Source organism: Macaca mulatta, chromosome 6 (genome assembly GCF_049350105.2).
Source record: "Macaca mulatta isolate MMU2019108-1 chromosome 6, T2T-MMU8v2.0, whole genome shotgun sequence".
NCBI classification, from domain to species: domain Eukaryota; kingdom Metazoa; phylum Chordata; class Mammalia; order Primates; family Cercopithecidae; genus Macaca; species Macaca mulatta.
In genome coordinates this window covers 140,269,764-140,287,551 of record NC_133411.1, presented here as the reverse complement: position 1 = coordinate 140,287,551, position 17,788 = coordinate 140,269,764, and the positions used below count along the sequence as shown (strand labels likewise).

The 17,788-nt window shown below is 39.2% G+C and overlaps 1 protein-coding gene across 28 annotated transcripts in view; it reads right to left on the bottom strand.

The window, feature by feature from the left end:
- CDC42SE2 (CDC42 small effector 2) overlaps positions 1–17,788 on the bottom strand; it is a 129,267-nt gene that overhangs the window by 18,787 nt on the left and 92,692 nt on the right. For all 28 annotated transcript variants that reach the window (XM_078004136.1, XM_078004147.1, XM_078004142.1 and 25 more), the window contains 1 exon segment: positions 16,853–17,195. In XM_078004136.1, coding sequence (XP_077860262.1) covers positions 16,853–16,906 — 54 coding nt within the window. In that variant the 5' untranslated portion in view covers positions 16,907–17,195.

The following is a 17,788-nucleotide window of genomic DNA, read 5'->3' as shown; positions in this document are numbered from 1 at the left end:
GTATGAGCCACCATGCCTGGTCAAGATGGGAGTCTTAACAGTGTCCAGGTCCTGAATACTCATGTTCAAGAAGCTGAATCCACCCTTCCCATGGGTGGTAATCTGAGTTGATAAAACTGCCTGTGGAAGTCTGGTTTCTAAGAATATAACAAAACATTTCTAATATGTTAAGGGAAAAATGAAAGAGAAACAAGGTTTTAGATACTGCAGAGACTGGAAAAAAAATCCGCTCTTCAATAACTGAGTAGCCTACTTTGGATTCCAAATTCTCATACTTAGGTCAAAACTTGAGAAAATAATAAACTTCTTCTATATACAAACTTGTACTGTATCTTCTACGGTGAGAAAAATATAAAATTCTACTTGTCTGGCTTCTAGAGCTTAGCTCACTCACTGGAATGCCAGCAGTGGCCCTCAAGTGACAGAGTGTATATAAGGAGCTATCTCTACAGGAGATGAGAGTCACACCATAGATCACCACAGAGAAACCAAAACCAGCTAGTATTATAAGCAGAGAATTATCTAAGTCAAAGTACAGAAAGGAAAGATATTTTGTGCTGGAAATATTCATAAATAAATAGGTGAGCTGCTGGTAATGCATTTACAATCTAATCTTAAGTGTGGTGCTGTTGGTATCTGTCCGACAACTAACCTTTTCTTACTCAGTATGTATTTTGCAGCTTGTGATGAGGAGAAGTTTGCAAGAGACCCCAAAATTTGTTTTTAAAAGGAATCTCTAAAGCAAATCTATAGTGACCTTTTCAAGGGCCAAATTGCTAAAAGCAAAATTGAAGGAACTAGTTGTTCTCATCTCTCATGAGAAACCTGAAGTGAAAACAGTTTTTTTCTCCTTCTATTTAAAATTAGTATCTGGTTTAAGTCACATATTCCAAGGATGAAAACTGAAGCACAAAATAGGTCAAAAAAAAAAAAAAAAAAAAGGAAGGGAGAAACTAATTTGAACTAGCTTTCAAGTATTAATGATATATTTGTCAATGGTGTTAAAAACCTTTCACTAGAAATTTCTGCCATTATGGGTCCATCTGGGATTGTTCCTATCCACTCTATATATACAGTGTACAATGTACCTAGGAAGGTATTACTTGCCAAAGTCCCACAGCTAACTAAAATCAGATCTGGGAGTCTTCCTTGTCCACTGTTCTTTCCTTCACATCACTGTGCGAACAACTGTGTTTCAAAGCAAGTCATATATAATTCCCTCCAAACATTTACTATATAAAATTGAGATACAGATATCGTGTTTATATTAACTCTATGTGAAAAGTATTTATAACTGAGTCAGGTACTGTACTATAATTAATTTTTCTTATACCACACTTTGCACTGGAATTGCTTCTGGCTTGCTTAGCTTAAAAAAAAAATTCTGTCACAAAATTCACACACAATGTCTGCTTAACTTTTTTTTTTTTTTTTTTTTTTTTTGAGATGGAGTCTCACTCTGTTGCCCAGGCTGGAGTGCAGTGGCACAATCTTGGTTCACTGCAACCTCTGCTGCCCGGGTTCAGGTGATTCTCCTGCCTCAGCTTCCCAAGTAGCTGGGATTACAGGCACCTGCGACCACACCCAGCTAATTTTTGTAGATTTTAGTAGAGATGGGGTTTCACCATCTTGGCCAGGCTGGTCTTGAACTCACCTCGTGATCCACCTGCCTCGGCCTCCCAAAGTTGTTTGCTTAACTTTTAATGAAACTATCAATTGTTCTAATACCCTCCATAAGTATCTCGTGGTAAAACTGATAAGATGCTGCAAGAACAAATAAAACCAAAACCAAACCAAAACAAACAGTGATAGGGGATAAGGGGGGGAAATGAAGAAATTAAAATGACAGACATGTTTCTCATGAAGTTAATATATATGAAAGCATTTGAACTAAGACAGTCTGCAAAAACGGCAGATAATAATTAACACTTGGTAGCAAAAAAATGCTTTCTGAAATACTGAAACACTGCTTGTTTCACTGTAACTTATCACCTAGTGCTGTGTATCCACATAGTCTCATAACTCAACTTTATATCCAACATGGATGTTCATTTCTATTTGGGTAAAATTTACTGATATATACTAGAAAGAAAACTGGTCTTAAAATGCAAAAGGCTCTGCCACTAATTCGCTGATCTTAGTTTACTAATTAACTTCTTAGTATAGTTTCGAAATCTGCATGCATGCATGCCCACATGTATTTGACTACATTTGCCTATGATGTCTCTAAGATCTAAAATTTTAAGACTGCATGAAAATTATTTTCATTTCACAAAACAAAATCACATATAAAACAAACAATATACCATCTGCTAAAACAAGAATGTAAGCATAACACCTTTTCAAGAAACTGTAAGAAAGCTCAATCGACAAAAGTAGATGGAACATAAATACCAGAAATATCTAAGAACCAGAAGAATTTTTACTATGTGCAAGGGTGATAAGCGATCTGACCAAACTTTAGGGTACTGAGTACTTTAAAAAGAGAACTGAGATCTGACCTAGAATTCGTCTTATATGAGAGCTGCTAATAAAATGTATCTGTAATATTTCCTACTCAGTATGAACAAGTTTGATAGAAGGATGAAAAACTGAATGATTTATACCATCTGTTTACATCACAGATGAACAGATTCTTAAAAAGTGCTTCTAAAAATGTTCAATATATTATAAACATCATAAATACCAGCCCCAGATAGTTATTAAAATACCATTATTAAATCCCAGATAATTACTTAAGTTCTAACTTCCTTTTAGTCACAGATTATATATCAGCAAAAACATTTTATTTTTCTAGAACAATGCACTACCTAGTCTTAACTCACTACTGATTTGAAAAATAATGCAATTTTGAGTTCCTCACCAGTATTCCTTTTTTTCCTATTTGTATACATCAAGGCCATGTGAGAATCATAACCCAATCCTCACCAACTCTAGAAAGACAAAGGCTTAATCCTCTTCATTCTTGTTGTGTCTAGGCTTATAAAACCCCAAGAGTCAGTTTTAAAATTTCATGCTATTGTTGTTTTAGAAGCAACTCTTTTTTTGAGACAGAGTCTCGCCGTCTCCCAGGCTGGAGTGCAGTGGCCCAATCTCAGCTCACGGCAAGCTCCACCACCCGGGTTCACGCCATTCTCCAGCCTCAGCCTCCCGAGTAGCTGGGACTACAGGCGCCTGCCAGCACGCCCGGCTAGTTTTTTGTATTTTTAATAGAGACGGGGTTTCACCGTGTTAGCCAGGATGGTCTCGATATCCTGACCTCGTGATCCACCCACTTCGGCCTCCCAAAGTGCTGGGAGGATTATAGGCATGAGCCACCATGCCTGGTCTAGAAGCAACTCTTTAGCCATTTTAATAATTAGCCACCTCATGAAAACATGGAGATTTGCACATCATTTACACAGTAACAGAATTTGCAATTAAAGGCTATGTTTTCTAAATAAACATAATTTCCCAGATACAGTCAGATGACTTTCAAACAACTAAAGAAATGTTTGACCAGGCTAGGTCACTCATGCCTGTAATCCCAGCACTTTGGGAGGCTGGGGCAGGAGGATCACTTGAGGCCAGGAGCCTGATACCAGCCTGGGCAACAAAGCAATACCCTGTCTCTGCTGGGGAGAAAAAAAAAAAAAAAAGGTAAAATAAATGCTTCAGTATTCATACCAAAAGAAAGAAAGCTTCCAGTTAAGAGAAACACATAGTGACTCCACTTAACATTGCCTGTTAGATGAAGCAAGACGGTATTTTCCAATGGGCATACAGAAAAAAAAATTGATGCTTATTTGCCATATGTATTTTAAAAATGATTTAACCATAAGTTTATTTTCTCTTTTGTTCATAAATTTTTTCCCTGAGTTTCGTTTCTTTTCCTTTATATGGTAATTATTTTTGTCATAACAATGATAATAAAATACTTTTTCTGAACTCCAGAGCTCCATGCTCTGACTACCATAATCAATGGTCTACAACATGGAATGTGCTCACCCAAAGGGGGCACATAAAATGAACTGTTGGAATGTGGGAGGAAAATACTAGACCTTCTCTTTATTTTTCATCTCTTTTAAAAAATTAAGCTCTACTAATAAGTCATATATAGGCTGACATGGATGTCTGTTGGCTACTGACTACACTTGTTTCTGTAAGAGTTACTAGAAGCAGAATAAGTAGAAAGCACTGAATTAAATTAGTGCTTAACCATACTTGAAATTAAACATAAAAACAAAGATGTTGTCTTATAAAGTCACTTTAATCTGCTTCAGTTCATCTAAATGTGTCTTTTTCTGTACTCTGAAATAACTAGTCTTACACTGTAACAGAAATGGGATATGCTGATGACAAAGGGTGTGGAAGTGTGGAACTGGGGTTACTTCAACAAATCTCTTATTTGTGCATAATCCTGAAGCTCACAACCTATTAATAAGTCAGAGTTACTGTTCATTCTCATATTAAAATGCAAAACAATACAAGGCTAACCTTCAAAGAACTGTTACTACATTCTTCCCCCACTGATAAAAATTTTAAAGTCTGAAAATAACATGTGTTGATGAGGATATGGCACAATGGGACACTCAAAACAGCTGGTGGGAATGTAAGATGGTAACATCAAGTCTAAAAGAATTTCCTTTTGCTTGGTAAAGGTAACTTCCTTAGCTGTTAGACCCAGTAATGTCACTCCTAGGTATATACCCTAGAAAAACTTGTGCACATGTTACCAGGCTACCCATATACAAATGCACAAAAGAGCATTGTGCATAACAGTCCCGTACTAGGTTTATCAAAAGAACTGGAATGGAAAAATCTATTATGGTACAGCCAAACAAGAAAATGTTAAAGAAAGATGAACATAAAATTTAGCTGTCTGCATCAATATGAATCAATCTTATAATATACCATTGGATTAAAGAAGAAAACACAAAAGATTACAACCAGTAATGACTCCATTTAAAGTTAAAACAAGCAAACTAAATTATATTGTTTAGGGATACATATACAGAGAGTAAAATCATAAAACACAAGGAAGTGATTACCGTAAAAATCAGGACAGCAGTTCCTCCAGGTGTTGGAAAAGGGATGTAATTGGAAAGGACACAAGGAGGCTTCTGAGGTGCTGGCAATGTCCTATTTCTTAACGAGTAATATATGCTTCATAATATATTTGTTTCATAACTTTTATACTGTACATTTATATGTAAAATCCTTTCAAATTATTTTTGGTATTATAATGGTATTGTGGTTACATTAAGTAAGAGTTCTTATCTTTTAGGGATACTGAAATATTTATGGACAAAACGATATAATGTCTCAGATTTGGCTTCAAAATAATAGAGGAAAGGATAAAGTAGATGGAATGAGGTGAAGATTAGACAAGAATTAAAGTTGTTGAAGCTGAGAGATGGGTACATGGGGTTCATTATACTATTGTCTACTTCTGAATATGTTTAAATATATAAGTTTTTAAAAGGCCTTTATGGAAATAGCTTAAAAATGAAGACACACCAGTTTCACAAATGGGAATTATATAGAGATTCAATACAGGTCTAATCCAAATCCCAACAGGCCTTATGGAAAACCTGACAAACTAATTTTAAAACTGATACGTAATAGTCAAGAACTAAGACTGGCCAAAACACAACAAAAGGTGAAGACAAAGGGATCTGCCCTCCCAGATATCAAAACAATATTAATGCAAACTCTAGAAGACACTGTGTATCATCATCTATTGGCACCAGGGTGAACAAATGGTGAAACAGAATCTAGAGTCTGACTCATGCATGTACGGAAGCCGGATCGTGTACACTGCATACCAGTGGGGAAGGGAAAGACTTCTTTTTTTTTTTTTTTTTTGAGGCGCCCGCCACCATGCCCGGCTATTTTTTTGTATTTTTAGTAGACACAGGGTTTCACCGTGTTAGCCAAGACAGTCTCGATCTCCTGACCTTGTGATCTGCCCGCCTCGGTCTCCCAGAGTGCTGAGATTACAGGCGTGAGCCACCGTGTCTGTCCGGGAAAGACTTGAAGTCGTTGTGGGACAGAGGGTTCCCCATATGGAAAATAAATATAATTAAATCCCTTCTTCAAAAATCAACTCCAGGCTTCTATGTAAAAGGCAAAATTATTCCACTTTTAAAGGGAAATTTGGGTGAATTATCCTTATGAATGAGAAGTAAGAAAAAATTCTTAAGCACAAAAATATAAGCCAAAAAAGGTACTTTGTTAAATTACACATAACCAACAAAGAATTTGTATTCAGAAAGTAAGAGGGAAGTATATGAATAAATAAGAAATTTAAAAAATGTACAAAAGACATGAGCAGGCATATCTTTCACACAAGAGGAAACCGTACTGAGCAACAAGCACATGAAGAAGTGCTTCACTTAACCTCGCTAGCAAGAAAAGAACAATACCATGAAATCCCACCTTACCCATCAGACTGACAAAAATCAAAATGTGAAAAAACAAGCATTAATGAAGACATTGTGAAAGTGGAACTGTAACACATTAATGTGGGAGCAGTTATCCCTTTGCAAAATAATTTGGCACTATCCTGTGAAACTGATCATGCCCACACCCCACAATTCAGTATTTCCACTTTTAGATATATATGCTACAGAAACAAGTATACTCAAAGTCATGTATATACTGAGACATGTACAAGAATTTATAGCATAGTTTGTAACAGAAAAAAACTTAATACTAGAAACTACTCAAATGTCCACCAACAGACCATTTGTATTAGGCAGGAGCTTATATCTGTTTGTTGTCGTGCATCATTACATTTTTTAATATATATACACACATATATATACACACACATATATATACATACACACATACACCATACACACATATACATATATATATTTGATATATTTTAACCTGTAATATATATACATATAACATAAAATTATATAGATCTATAATTTGTTTTTTGAGACAGGGTTTCACTCTGTTGCCCAGGCTAGAGTGCAGTGGTGCAATCCTGGCTCACTACAGCTTCAACCTCCCAGCTCAAGCAATCCTCCTAACTCAGCCTCCCGAGTAGCTGGGACTACAGGCACACACTACCACACATGGCTAATTTTTAAAATTTTTTGTAGAGACAAGGTCTTACTATGTTGCCCAGGCTGGTCTCGAACTCCTAGGTTCAAGCAATGCTCCCACCTCAGCCTCCCAAAGTGTTGGGATTACAGGTGCAAGTCACTGCACCTGGCCTGTTTCACATTTTTTGTACCAAATATATTACAGTTTGAAGGAAGATTTAATTTTTCTTTTAAAGACTGATTATTATTTGTTACTTTTGCTGACGTCACATTTTAAGTAACTAAAAATTGCAACAACCACATGGTTTACAAAGAAATTGCTTGCTTCAACTTGAGGTATGTAGTTTAAAAAAAAAAAAAAAAAAAAAAACCTCCAATCTGAACTGAATAAAGATCAACTACATTCTGAACCGAAAAACATCAAAGCAAAATTTCTTCTCTGACATTTACAAACTTATAAAAGCATTATACTTTCAAAACATAAATAGCTTTCTACTGCCTTCTTACCCTTTTCCCCATCTTGAACTCACACTGAATGCTACGGACACTAGCTTACCAATAGTTCCTAATTGCTTAAGGGCACAGACTACGGTACTGGAACACCAGAAACTGTCTATTCCACTTTTGAAAACAGCCTTTCTAGTTTGTTTTCAAGTACATACAGACAAATTTGAACTTTCTCCACACTTATATTAAAGGAGCTGAAGACGTACAATATACAGTGAATACCATCCACTACATTCCAAAGTGACTATCTACAAGAAAATAGAATAGTCAGCCCTAAGGCAGGGGAGGTAGTTCCAGTATACTAGTCTTTAGAATTTCTAGGTTTGGTAATACAGTTAAAACATTTGAATGAGTCTTCTATGTTTTTCTAAAAAGTAGGGTTATTTTTCATTTCTCAACTGATAAGGCTAATTTTCTTCTGTTTATTTTTTAGACAGAGTCTCGCTCTGTCTCCAGGCTGGAATGCAGTAGCGCGATCTCCGCTCACTGAAAGCTCCACCTCCCAGGTTCATGTCATTCTCCTGCCTCAGCCTCCCGAGTAGCTGGGACTACAGGCGCCCGCCACCACTCCCGGCTAATTTTCTGTATTTTTAGTAGAGACGGGGTTTCACCATGTTAGCCAGGATGGTCTCCATCTCCTGACCTCGTGATCCACCCACCTTGGCCTCCCAAAATGCTCGGATTACAGGCATAAGCCACCACGCCCAGCCCTGATAAGGCTAATTTTCTTCTTTTATTAAGTAAATTCAGTTAGTTTAAGCATTTTGAAATGACTATGGTTTTATAGTGTGATTGTGTGAAACTAAATCAGGAACATGCACATTTGTGTTTTCAGAAAAAGGAAAAAAGACACTTTTACTACACTCATACCTAATTTAGGGTGTAAAACGTGGTTCCTGAAAATAGAAGTTCTGTACAAATCTGTGCCATATGAGGTTATTATAGCATAGAAGCTATGGAGAGCCATCATATTTGAGCAATCACTTTTCTGTTTTACATAAATCCCCTCATGGAGTGCCCTCAGCTAGTTTCCTCCAGCCACCTTTCATGGAATTGTTGGTTCGTCCTCTGAGGCTGCAGTAGTTAACTTTGATGTTTTCTTTTTTCTCTTTTTTTTTTTTTTTTTTTTTTTTTGAGACAGTCTCAATCTGTGGGCCAAGCCAGGCTGGAGTGCAGTGGCACAATGTCAGCTCACTGCAACTCTCCGCCTCCCGGTCTCAAACAATTCTCCTGCCTCAGCCTCCCGAGTAGCTGGGATTACAGGCATGAGACACCATGCCCGGCTATTTTTTGTATTTTTAGTAGAGACAGGGTTTCACCATGTTGGCCAGGCTGGTCTCGAACTCCTGACTTCAGGTAATCAGTCCACTTCGGCCTTCCAAAGTGCTGGGATTACAGGCATGAGCCACTGCACCTGGCCTAACTTTGATGTTTTCTAAAATGTCTAAGGTCTTAAGCAATCCTTAGCTGTCTAACTGATCTATCCCCACTCTGTTTCCTCAACCACTTCCCTTGAAGTAACCTAAACCATCTAAACACTGAGCACACTGCACTTCCTTTGTTTCACTGTAGGCAAGTCCAGCACCATCACTTGCGCATATCCTCATGCCCCCACTCTATTATAGGTTAAAACTATACATCAGAACAACAAACAGCAGAAAGAAAAGCCACAAAGGGAATAATTGCAACCTTATTGCAGAGCATATTCCATACTCAACTCCAGACAGCTGAGGAGGCTAAGTGTGCATGAAGGAGTGAGGTGTCTCACTGGGCTACAGTGTGCAGTATGGTTTGTCAGTGCTCTCTGTCTGAGCATACAGTAAGTCAAACCACTAGAAAAAATAGGTATGTTCTTCCGCATACTTTGGCTCTTTGCTCTAAACCATTCAATGATTTCCTATTTCACAAAGAATAAAAACCAGTCTTTTCATGACCTGGAAGGCCAAAGATGAACAGGCCCTTGGTTAACTCTTAGACCTCATTCCCACCACTGGCCCCATGCCTCACAGTCACTCTGCCTTCTCTGATGTTCCACTCACACACCCAACCTTGCACTTACTACTCACTCGAAGTGCTTTGCCCTAGGTATCTGTGTACTTTACTCCCTTAAACTCGTGCCTATATAGCACTTAATCTGAGAGGCCTTCCCTGAACACACTATTTAAATTAATATCCCCATTTCTCCCACGTCATTCTCTTTTTTCTTGCTTTCTTTTTCCACAGTGCACTTATCACCACCTGATATCATACATACTTATTTGTACAGTAAATATGTCCTCCACTAAAGTGAGAGAGATGATGATAGAGATGACATCTGTTGTACTCACTGTTATCTCACAACTACCTGGCTCACTGTAGAAATACCAGAGTGTTATTGTTACAAATGTACTGTAACTGTGTACATGTCCATAATAACACATTCCAAGGCCAGGTGTGTTGGCTCATGCCTGCAATTCCCAGCACTTTGGAAGGCTAAGGCAGGAGGATCACTTGAGGTCAGGAGTTCGAGATCTGCCTGGCCAACACGGTGAAACTCCATCTCTACCAAAATATAAAAATTAACCGGGTGTGGTGGTGCATGCCTGTAGTCCCAGCTACTCGGGAGGCTGAGGGAGGAGAATTGTCTGAACCTAGGAGGCAGAGGTTGCAGTGAGCCGAGATCGCACCACTGCATTCCAGCTTGGGAGACAGGGCAGGACACCTCAAAAAAAAAAAAAAAAAAAAAAAAAAAGAGAGAGAAAAAGGCCGGGAGCGGTGGCTCATGCCTGTAATCCCAGCACTCTGGGAGGTCGAGGTGGGTGGATCACCTGAGGTCAGGAGTTCGAGACCAGCCTGGTTAACATGGCGAAACCCTGTCTCTACTAAAACTACAAAAATTAGCTGGGCATGGTGGAGGGTGCCTGTAATACCAGCTACTCAGGATGCTGAGGCAGCAGAATTGCTTATACCCGGGAGGAGAGCTTGCAGTGAGCCGAGATCGCACCAGTGCACTCCAGCCTAGGCAACAAGAGCAAAACTCCGTCTCAAAACAAAACAAAACAAACAACAAACAAAAACAAAATGACATTCTAGAGACAAACAGTATTACAAAAAAATCAGTGCTATGTGGGAAACCATTAGACGGGAAGGCAAATAATATGAAAAGTGGCTTTTTTTTTTTTTCTGTAAATCAGGGTTCCTTGTTTTTTTAAAGCTACCTTAGAAGTTGATCAGTATTCTGATGCTCAATAAGTTGGTGAAGAATTCACTATAGTTCTGTCAACAGCTGACAATCTTTTTTTTTTTTTTTTGAGATGGAGTCTTGTCCTGTTGCCAGGCTGGAATACAGCGGCGCGATCTCAGCTCACTGCAATCTCCACCTTGCAGGTTCAAGCAATTCTCCTGCCTCAGCCTCCTAAGTAGCTAGGACTTTAGGCACACAACGCCACGCTGGCTAATTTTTTTTTTTTTTTAAAGTACAGATGGGGTTTCACCATGTTGCCCAGGCTGGTCTCAAACTCCTGAGTTCAGGCAATCCACCCGCCTCGGCCTCCCAAAGTGCTAGGATTACAGGTGTGAGCCACTGTGCCCGGTCCTAACAAAGCTTTTTAAAAAATTAAATTGCAGGGCAGCAACCATCCAATTAAAAATCTACAACCTTAGCTATATCTAGCAACAGCAACTACAGCATTTACAGTTAGTTAATAAGTTTTGGATTATCACAGCTCAAAACATTGGGGCTCTATTATACTCTGCATTGTACTATATTAAAATGAAGGAGTAGGAAGAGAAAAATGACTATTCTACTATACTCAGAAAAATGCATTCTATTTTCTTCCCAATATTGGGTTGTTCCTTTTCACACATGGAATGTGCAAGAGCAGGGGGTGATAGGGAACAAGTGGGAGAGTTGGCATGCAGCACTTTATTTCAGTAAATATTTTAGAAAACTTTAGCAGATGACCAAGCAGCTTTAAGATAAAGCAGTCTTGATACTGTTTAGAATGCCAAAGATATGTCTTTGTATAATGTAAAGAAACAAAAATTATTAGTGATTCTTTACATCTGTTTCCTGATGCCAACAAGCAAGCTATTCCTCCATTATGGTAACCACAAAGCCCCATTAAGTTTTATGTAATTTTTCTCAGGAATCAAAAAGGTAAGAAATCAGGTGTTCGTGGAATTTTTGTGGAATATTTCATATTAAGTATGTATTCATTAAACAATAACAAACAACTAACATATTAAATGTACTGATACAGGAGTGCTGGGAAGGGAAGAGTGTGGTTCCTTTAAATGATATAGGAGTGGGGACAGGAAGTGCTGGGTAGAGAAAGGCAGGTCCCTGGCTAGGGCTCCACCCCCACGGACAGACAGAGGTGAGGACAGGCACTCCTGTTTTCAGGCCCAAATGCTGCATTTTCCAAGACCACCCTGGCCCGCCATGCCCCCATCCTGGGCCTATAAAGACCCAAGACCCTAGCAGGCAGACACACAGCAGCCAAAGGTCGAGAGGAGCACATCAGCGGAAGAAGACACAAGCGGCTAGAAGGTGAAAAGACGTCGAGGGAGCACACCTGCAGAAGAGCACACCAACAGACGCCAGCATGCCAGCATGCCAGCAGGCCATCAACTGGCTGGACGAGGCGGAGTTTGGCCGGGGCAGTTAGAAGAGAGCTGGGGCCACTGAGCAGCCCAACTCCAGGGGAAAACCATCTCCTTTCTGGATCCCTCATCGACAGAGAGCCACTTCCACTCAATAAAACTTTGCACTCATTCTCCGAGCCCACGTGTGATCCGATTCTTCCAGTACACCAAAGCAAGAACCCAGGATACAGAAAGCCTTCTGTCCTTATGACAACATAGAGGGTCTAACTGAGTTGGTTAACACAAGGCAAACTAAAAAAGCACCCTGTAACACATGCCCTCTGGCGCTTCAGCTATAAAGATTCATCCCTAGACATTGCCGTGAGGTCAGAGCCCCACAGCTCCCTGTCTGTATGCTCCCCTAGAGGTTTGAGCAGCAGGGCACTGAAGAAGTGAGCCACACCGCCGTCACATGCCTTCTAGGGGCACAAGGGAACTTTTCCTGTTTCAGTATGAGAGAAACTCAAGTTGCAAATCCTCTGTGTAGCAGAAAATGTATTTCTGATGTCTCATAACTCCAGAGCCTTATGCTCCTGCCATTTAAATACCTAATCTGTGTCTTCCTATTTTAGCTATTGGTGACTACACATTTATCATATATTGAAGAGAATTCACTTTATTATATACCCTGTGAATACTGGCAGTAAGTAAATCTTTTAAAATATGGCAACTTGACTTCTGGTTTCTGATCTGGCACATAAGGAGCTGAGAAGTCATCACTCCCATCCACGTAACAAGAAAAAAGCCGATCAAACTTAAACAGTATCTCTTCTTAGATCCATCAGAGAAGTGAGGTCACAAAGAAAACTGTTTCCCCTAAAACTAGAGAGACAGACAGGTGGACACAGAAATCAACAAGCAGAAACTTTCACAGGATCTAGTACCAGTGCAGGAAAACCTATGAATAGCTGGATGCTCAGTGTGAACAACTTTAAGACTCCAGGGGGGCCTAGTCTTAGGGATCCCCTACACTTTTGTGGGTTTTTACCTCAGGGAACCTTACCAGGTTCTCAAGTGAAGATCAGAGAAAAATCTGTGTTTCTGCAAAAAGAAGGGAAGGGCAGCCACACTGAAATGCACCAGACTATTCTGTTATTAACAAGGTTTGCTCTCAAGAGAAACTATTTTACCAGAGCCTAATCAACTAGGTTTTTCCAAAAACTAACCAACTTGGGGAGAAGGGAAATATCCAACTCCAGTCTCCTCTACCCCTCTTTGCCTCACCTAAGGGGTAAAAAAACAAAACTGAGAAGCACTTTGTGTAGGTCACAGACCAGGTGCATGGGCTCACTGAAAGACTGAGACATAATCATAGCAATACATAATGTCTCCCTTCCCTACACCTTACCAACACATCTACAGGGCTCCTGTACAACAGGGGATTACAAATAAAGCAACAGTATGTCTCAGCTCTTATTTAAGAAGTTTCTAGAGAAACCCAAAGACAACAAGGGGACAAAAACAAGGACACCAGATGAAATTTTATCCTCCAACACCTACAGCTACAGCAAATAGTAAAATGGCCTAGGCCCTAACCAGATAAACATAAAACATCACACTACGGGCCTATTTACCTTGGTTCCTTTTACCCACTATACCACGTTCAACAAAAAATTACAGGGCATCCTTAAAACAATATGGCAATAGGACTCAAGTGTTCCTACTGAGAATCCTTGACTAATGAAAATGTCATCTCTAATAATATCACAGATTATAAAAACTCAGGATAAGAAGGATGTTCAGCCATCACTGGCAATACTGACCATTATACTAGAGGTCTTAGTCAATTCAGCTAAAATCCCAAAAGGATAAATGATTTAAATATCAGAAAATGATTTAAAAAGTCACTATTTGGAGACATCTATAAGAGATAAGCATTTCAGCTAACTATTAAACTAATTCGGCCTGGTGTAGTGGCTCACACCTGTAATCCCAGCACTTTGGGAGGCCGAGGCCGATCACCTGAGGCCAGGAGTTTGAGACCAGCCTGGCCAACATGGCGAAACCCTGTCTGTAATAAAAACACAAAAAAATCAGCCAGGCATGGTGGCACGCACCTGTAATCCCAGCTACTGAGGAGGCTGAGTTAAGAAAGAGAATCTCTTGAACCTGGGAGGCAGAGGTTGCAGCGAGCTGAGATCGTGCCTCTAGCCTGGGCGACAGAGTGGGACTCTGTCTCAAAAAAACAAAAACAAAAAATAAATAAATGAGTAAATAAATAAATCCAAGTGTTCATAAGTGTTCAGTGAGATATCTGGATAAAAAAGTAGCATATAAGAATTATTAGGTTCCTATACACTAGTAATAACTAGCTAGGAAACACAGTAAAAGCCATATCTAGAACAAGTCTAATATGAAATGTGCAAGCTTATGTAATGAAGTTTTAGAGCTTTACAAAAAGAATATTAAAAGATCTACATAAATGAAGACATATGCCATGCTTCTAACTGGATTACTCAAAATTCATTTTTTTTTTTGAGATGGAGTTTCGCTCTTGTTGCCCAGGCTGGAGTGCAATGACACAATCTCGGCTCACTGCAACCTCCACCTCCTGGGTTCAAGTGATTCTCCTGCCTCAGCCTCCTGAGTAGCTGGGATTACAGGTGCCTGCCACCATGCCCAGCTAATTTTTTGTATTTTTAGTAGAGACAGGGTTTCAACATGTTGACCAGGCTGGTCTTGAACTCCTGACCTCAGGTGATCCGCCAGTCTCGGCCTCCCAGAGTGCTGGGATTACAAGAGTAAACCACTGCACCCAGCCTGGATCACTCAAAATTCTAAAGATGTCAATTCTCACCCAATTCGCCTCTAAATTCAATGCAATCCTAGCCAGGTGTGGTGGCTCATGCCTGTAATCCCCAACACTTTGGGAGGTTGAGGTGGGCAGATAACCTGAAAGTCAGGAGTTCAAAACTAGCCTGGCCAATGTGGTAAAACCCTGTCTCTATGAAAAATACAAAAATCAGTTGGGTGTGGTGACAGGTGCCTGTAATCCCAGCTACTTGGGAGGCTGAGGCAGGAGAATCACTTGAACCCAGAAGGCAGAGGTTACAGTGAGCCGAGATCACGTCACTGCACTCCAGCCTGGGCAACAGAGTGAGACTCCACCTCAAAAAAATAAATAAAATAAATTCAATGCAATCCTAAAAAAAAAACCTCTAAGATTTAAATATGCATTATGAAATATCTCAAACAAGAAAAAAAATAAAGAAAACTATAGTAAGAAAACATGGAACCACAATCCAGCTTTAAAAAAAGACATCACCAATAGAGTTAGAAAAGAAGAGCTAAGAAAAAATTTCCCCTACGACACAGCAAAACATACTAAGTAAGTAGAGCAATTAAAACAATATGGTAGGGCACAGTGGTTCATGCCTGTAATCTCAGCACTTTGGGAGGCTGAGGCAGGTGAATCACCTGAGATTGGGAGTTATGTGTACAATTATAGTTTTAAAATTTAACCCTTATTTTTCCTCTTACGTTGTTACATACATAAATAAAACAAAATATCAATTCACTCGTTCAGCCAGCCAACCATCAATCATGTATACCTACACTCTCCAAAACATTATATTTGATCCTGAAGATACGAAGTTTACATGGTGAAGACCCATAAATAATTCAAAATGTGGTGGGAGAGACCATAGAACAGTTATTTACTATGCAAAAGGTTCCATGCTATAAAAGAACAATGAATTAAAGAGCTGTGGGAATACAGATGAGTATTATCTCATTCAGGGGAAAGCTGGGGAATTTTTTATATAGGTAACATTTGATTTAGGTACCTTAAAAAATGAAAAGGAGGCCAGGCACAGTGGCTCACGCCTGTAATCCCAGCACTTTGGGAGGCAGAGGCGGGTGGATCACCTGAGGTCAGGAGTTCGAGACCAGCCTGACCAACATGGTGAAACCCCGTCTCTATTAAAAGTACAAAATTAGCCAGGCGTGGTGGCACATGCCTGTAATCCCAGCTACTCAAGAGGCTGAGGCAGAAGAATCACTTGAACCCGGGAGGCGGAAGTTGCAGTGAGCCAAGATCACGCCATTGCACTCCAGCCTGGGCAACAAGAGTGAAACTCTATCTTAATAAAACAAAAAGAATTTGGAGGCTGAAGGGCAGGATTTTGGTAGAGGTAACGATATGTGCATATATTAGAGGACAAAAACAAGGCATATACCAAGAAGTCAGTCAAGACCACTTACAAGCGATATGACTTTGGGCAATAAACTGAACCTGTTTCAATTGAAAAATAAGGACAATGATATCTTCCTCAGAGGGTTGCCCTGAGGAAAATGAGATGGTAAGCTGAGAAGAATATGATGGCATTATGGCTGCCACATCTTCCACCCACTGACTTCCAAGGCTGATTTGCCTGTTTTACCTCAGGTTATTGTCTCCTTTCTCTCTCACTATTCCTCCAGGAGCTATCTGACAGAAGAACACATCCTTTCAGTCATGTACGATGAATGGTCTAGCAGAGCTCTTGACATATAGCATTTACTTTAAAAACATTATTTCTTTTTAAACATATGTTCAGAGTTCCACTGAATTATTTCTCTATGGTATTCTCTAGAACTGCTTTGCAATTACTGCTAGGATCCCAATCCTCAGTTTGAGAACGAGTGGTACGTTTAATAAGCACCCCACCTGATGTGTCCACATACTTCATACTTACAGGCTGAGGCTGTTCTGCAATACAGCAGTTGAAACACAACCAGAATTCACTCATGCTTACAGTCCACAGTATAAATGAGCACCAATGAAGGTTCCAAATCTCAACTCAGGAAGTTCCACAAAATACACTCCTCAATACGATCAATGTCCAGTGATGCCAAGATGAAATTTTATTATTTCACTGTGTTTTTGTTCCTGGAAGTCAAGTATCTTACACAGTCAATTTAATAAAGAAAAACTCGGATTGTTTCCTTTCTTTGCTTCTGGTTCTACAGAGACTCCTTTCTGAACCGCGACGAAGGTATAAAAATTGTTGTCTTGACCCAGGGACTATAACAGAGAGTCTAGGGGAAAAAAAGAAAAAGTAAAAAAAAGTTAAACTTTATTTATCTTTGAAAGCTTTTATTGTTAAAATAAGTATTACCCAAAAAAGTAAACACTGAAAAAAAAATCAAGATTTTAATAAACTGATATTCATTCACCAAATTATTTTTTGAGCAACTTTTTTAGTGTCAAGTTCTAGGTGTAGTAGTGAAAGTAGACAGAAATCTTTGCCTTCGTGGGGCATCCTATTTTATGATTATAAAAGTATGGATTATTTTAATGAGTTAATTTTTTAAAATCACTAATTAGAACATTATGACTGCCACATACAAGTTTCTAATTCCAAGAATAAATAATGATCACCATTTTCATATAGGTTTCTTCAGTTGAGTCCTTTATTCTCACAGACAACTCAGACAGTAATTGACATAGCAATGAATTCTAAGGAGATAATCAAGCAGGTGCAGTTCATCAAAAACCATAAACAAAATTATCACCTTATCCACTGGAATTAGAGTTGTACATGAAAAATGGGTAGAGGTTAAGTTAGGCTTTCTTCTGTGAATCAAGCTATTAGATCCCTACCACTCCCACCATCATTACTAGAACACAA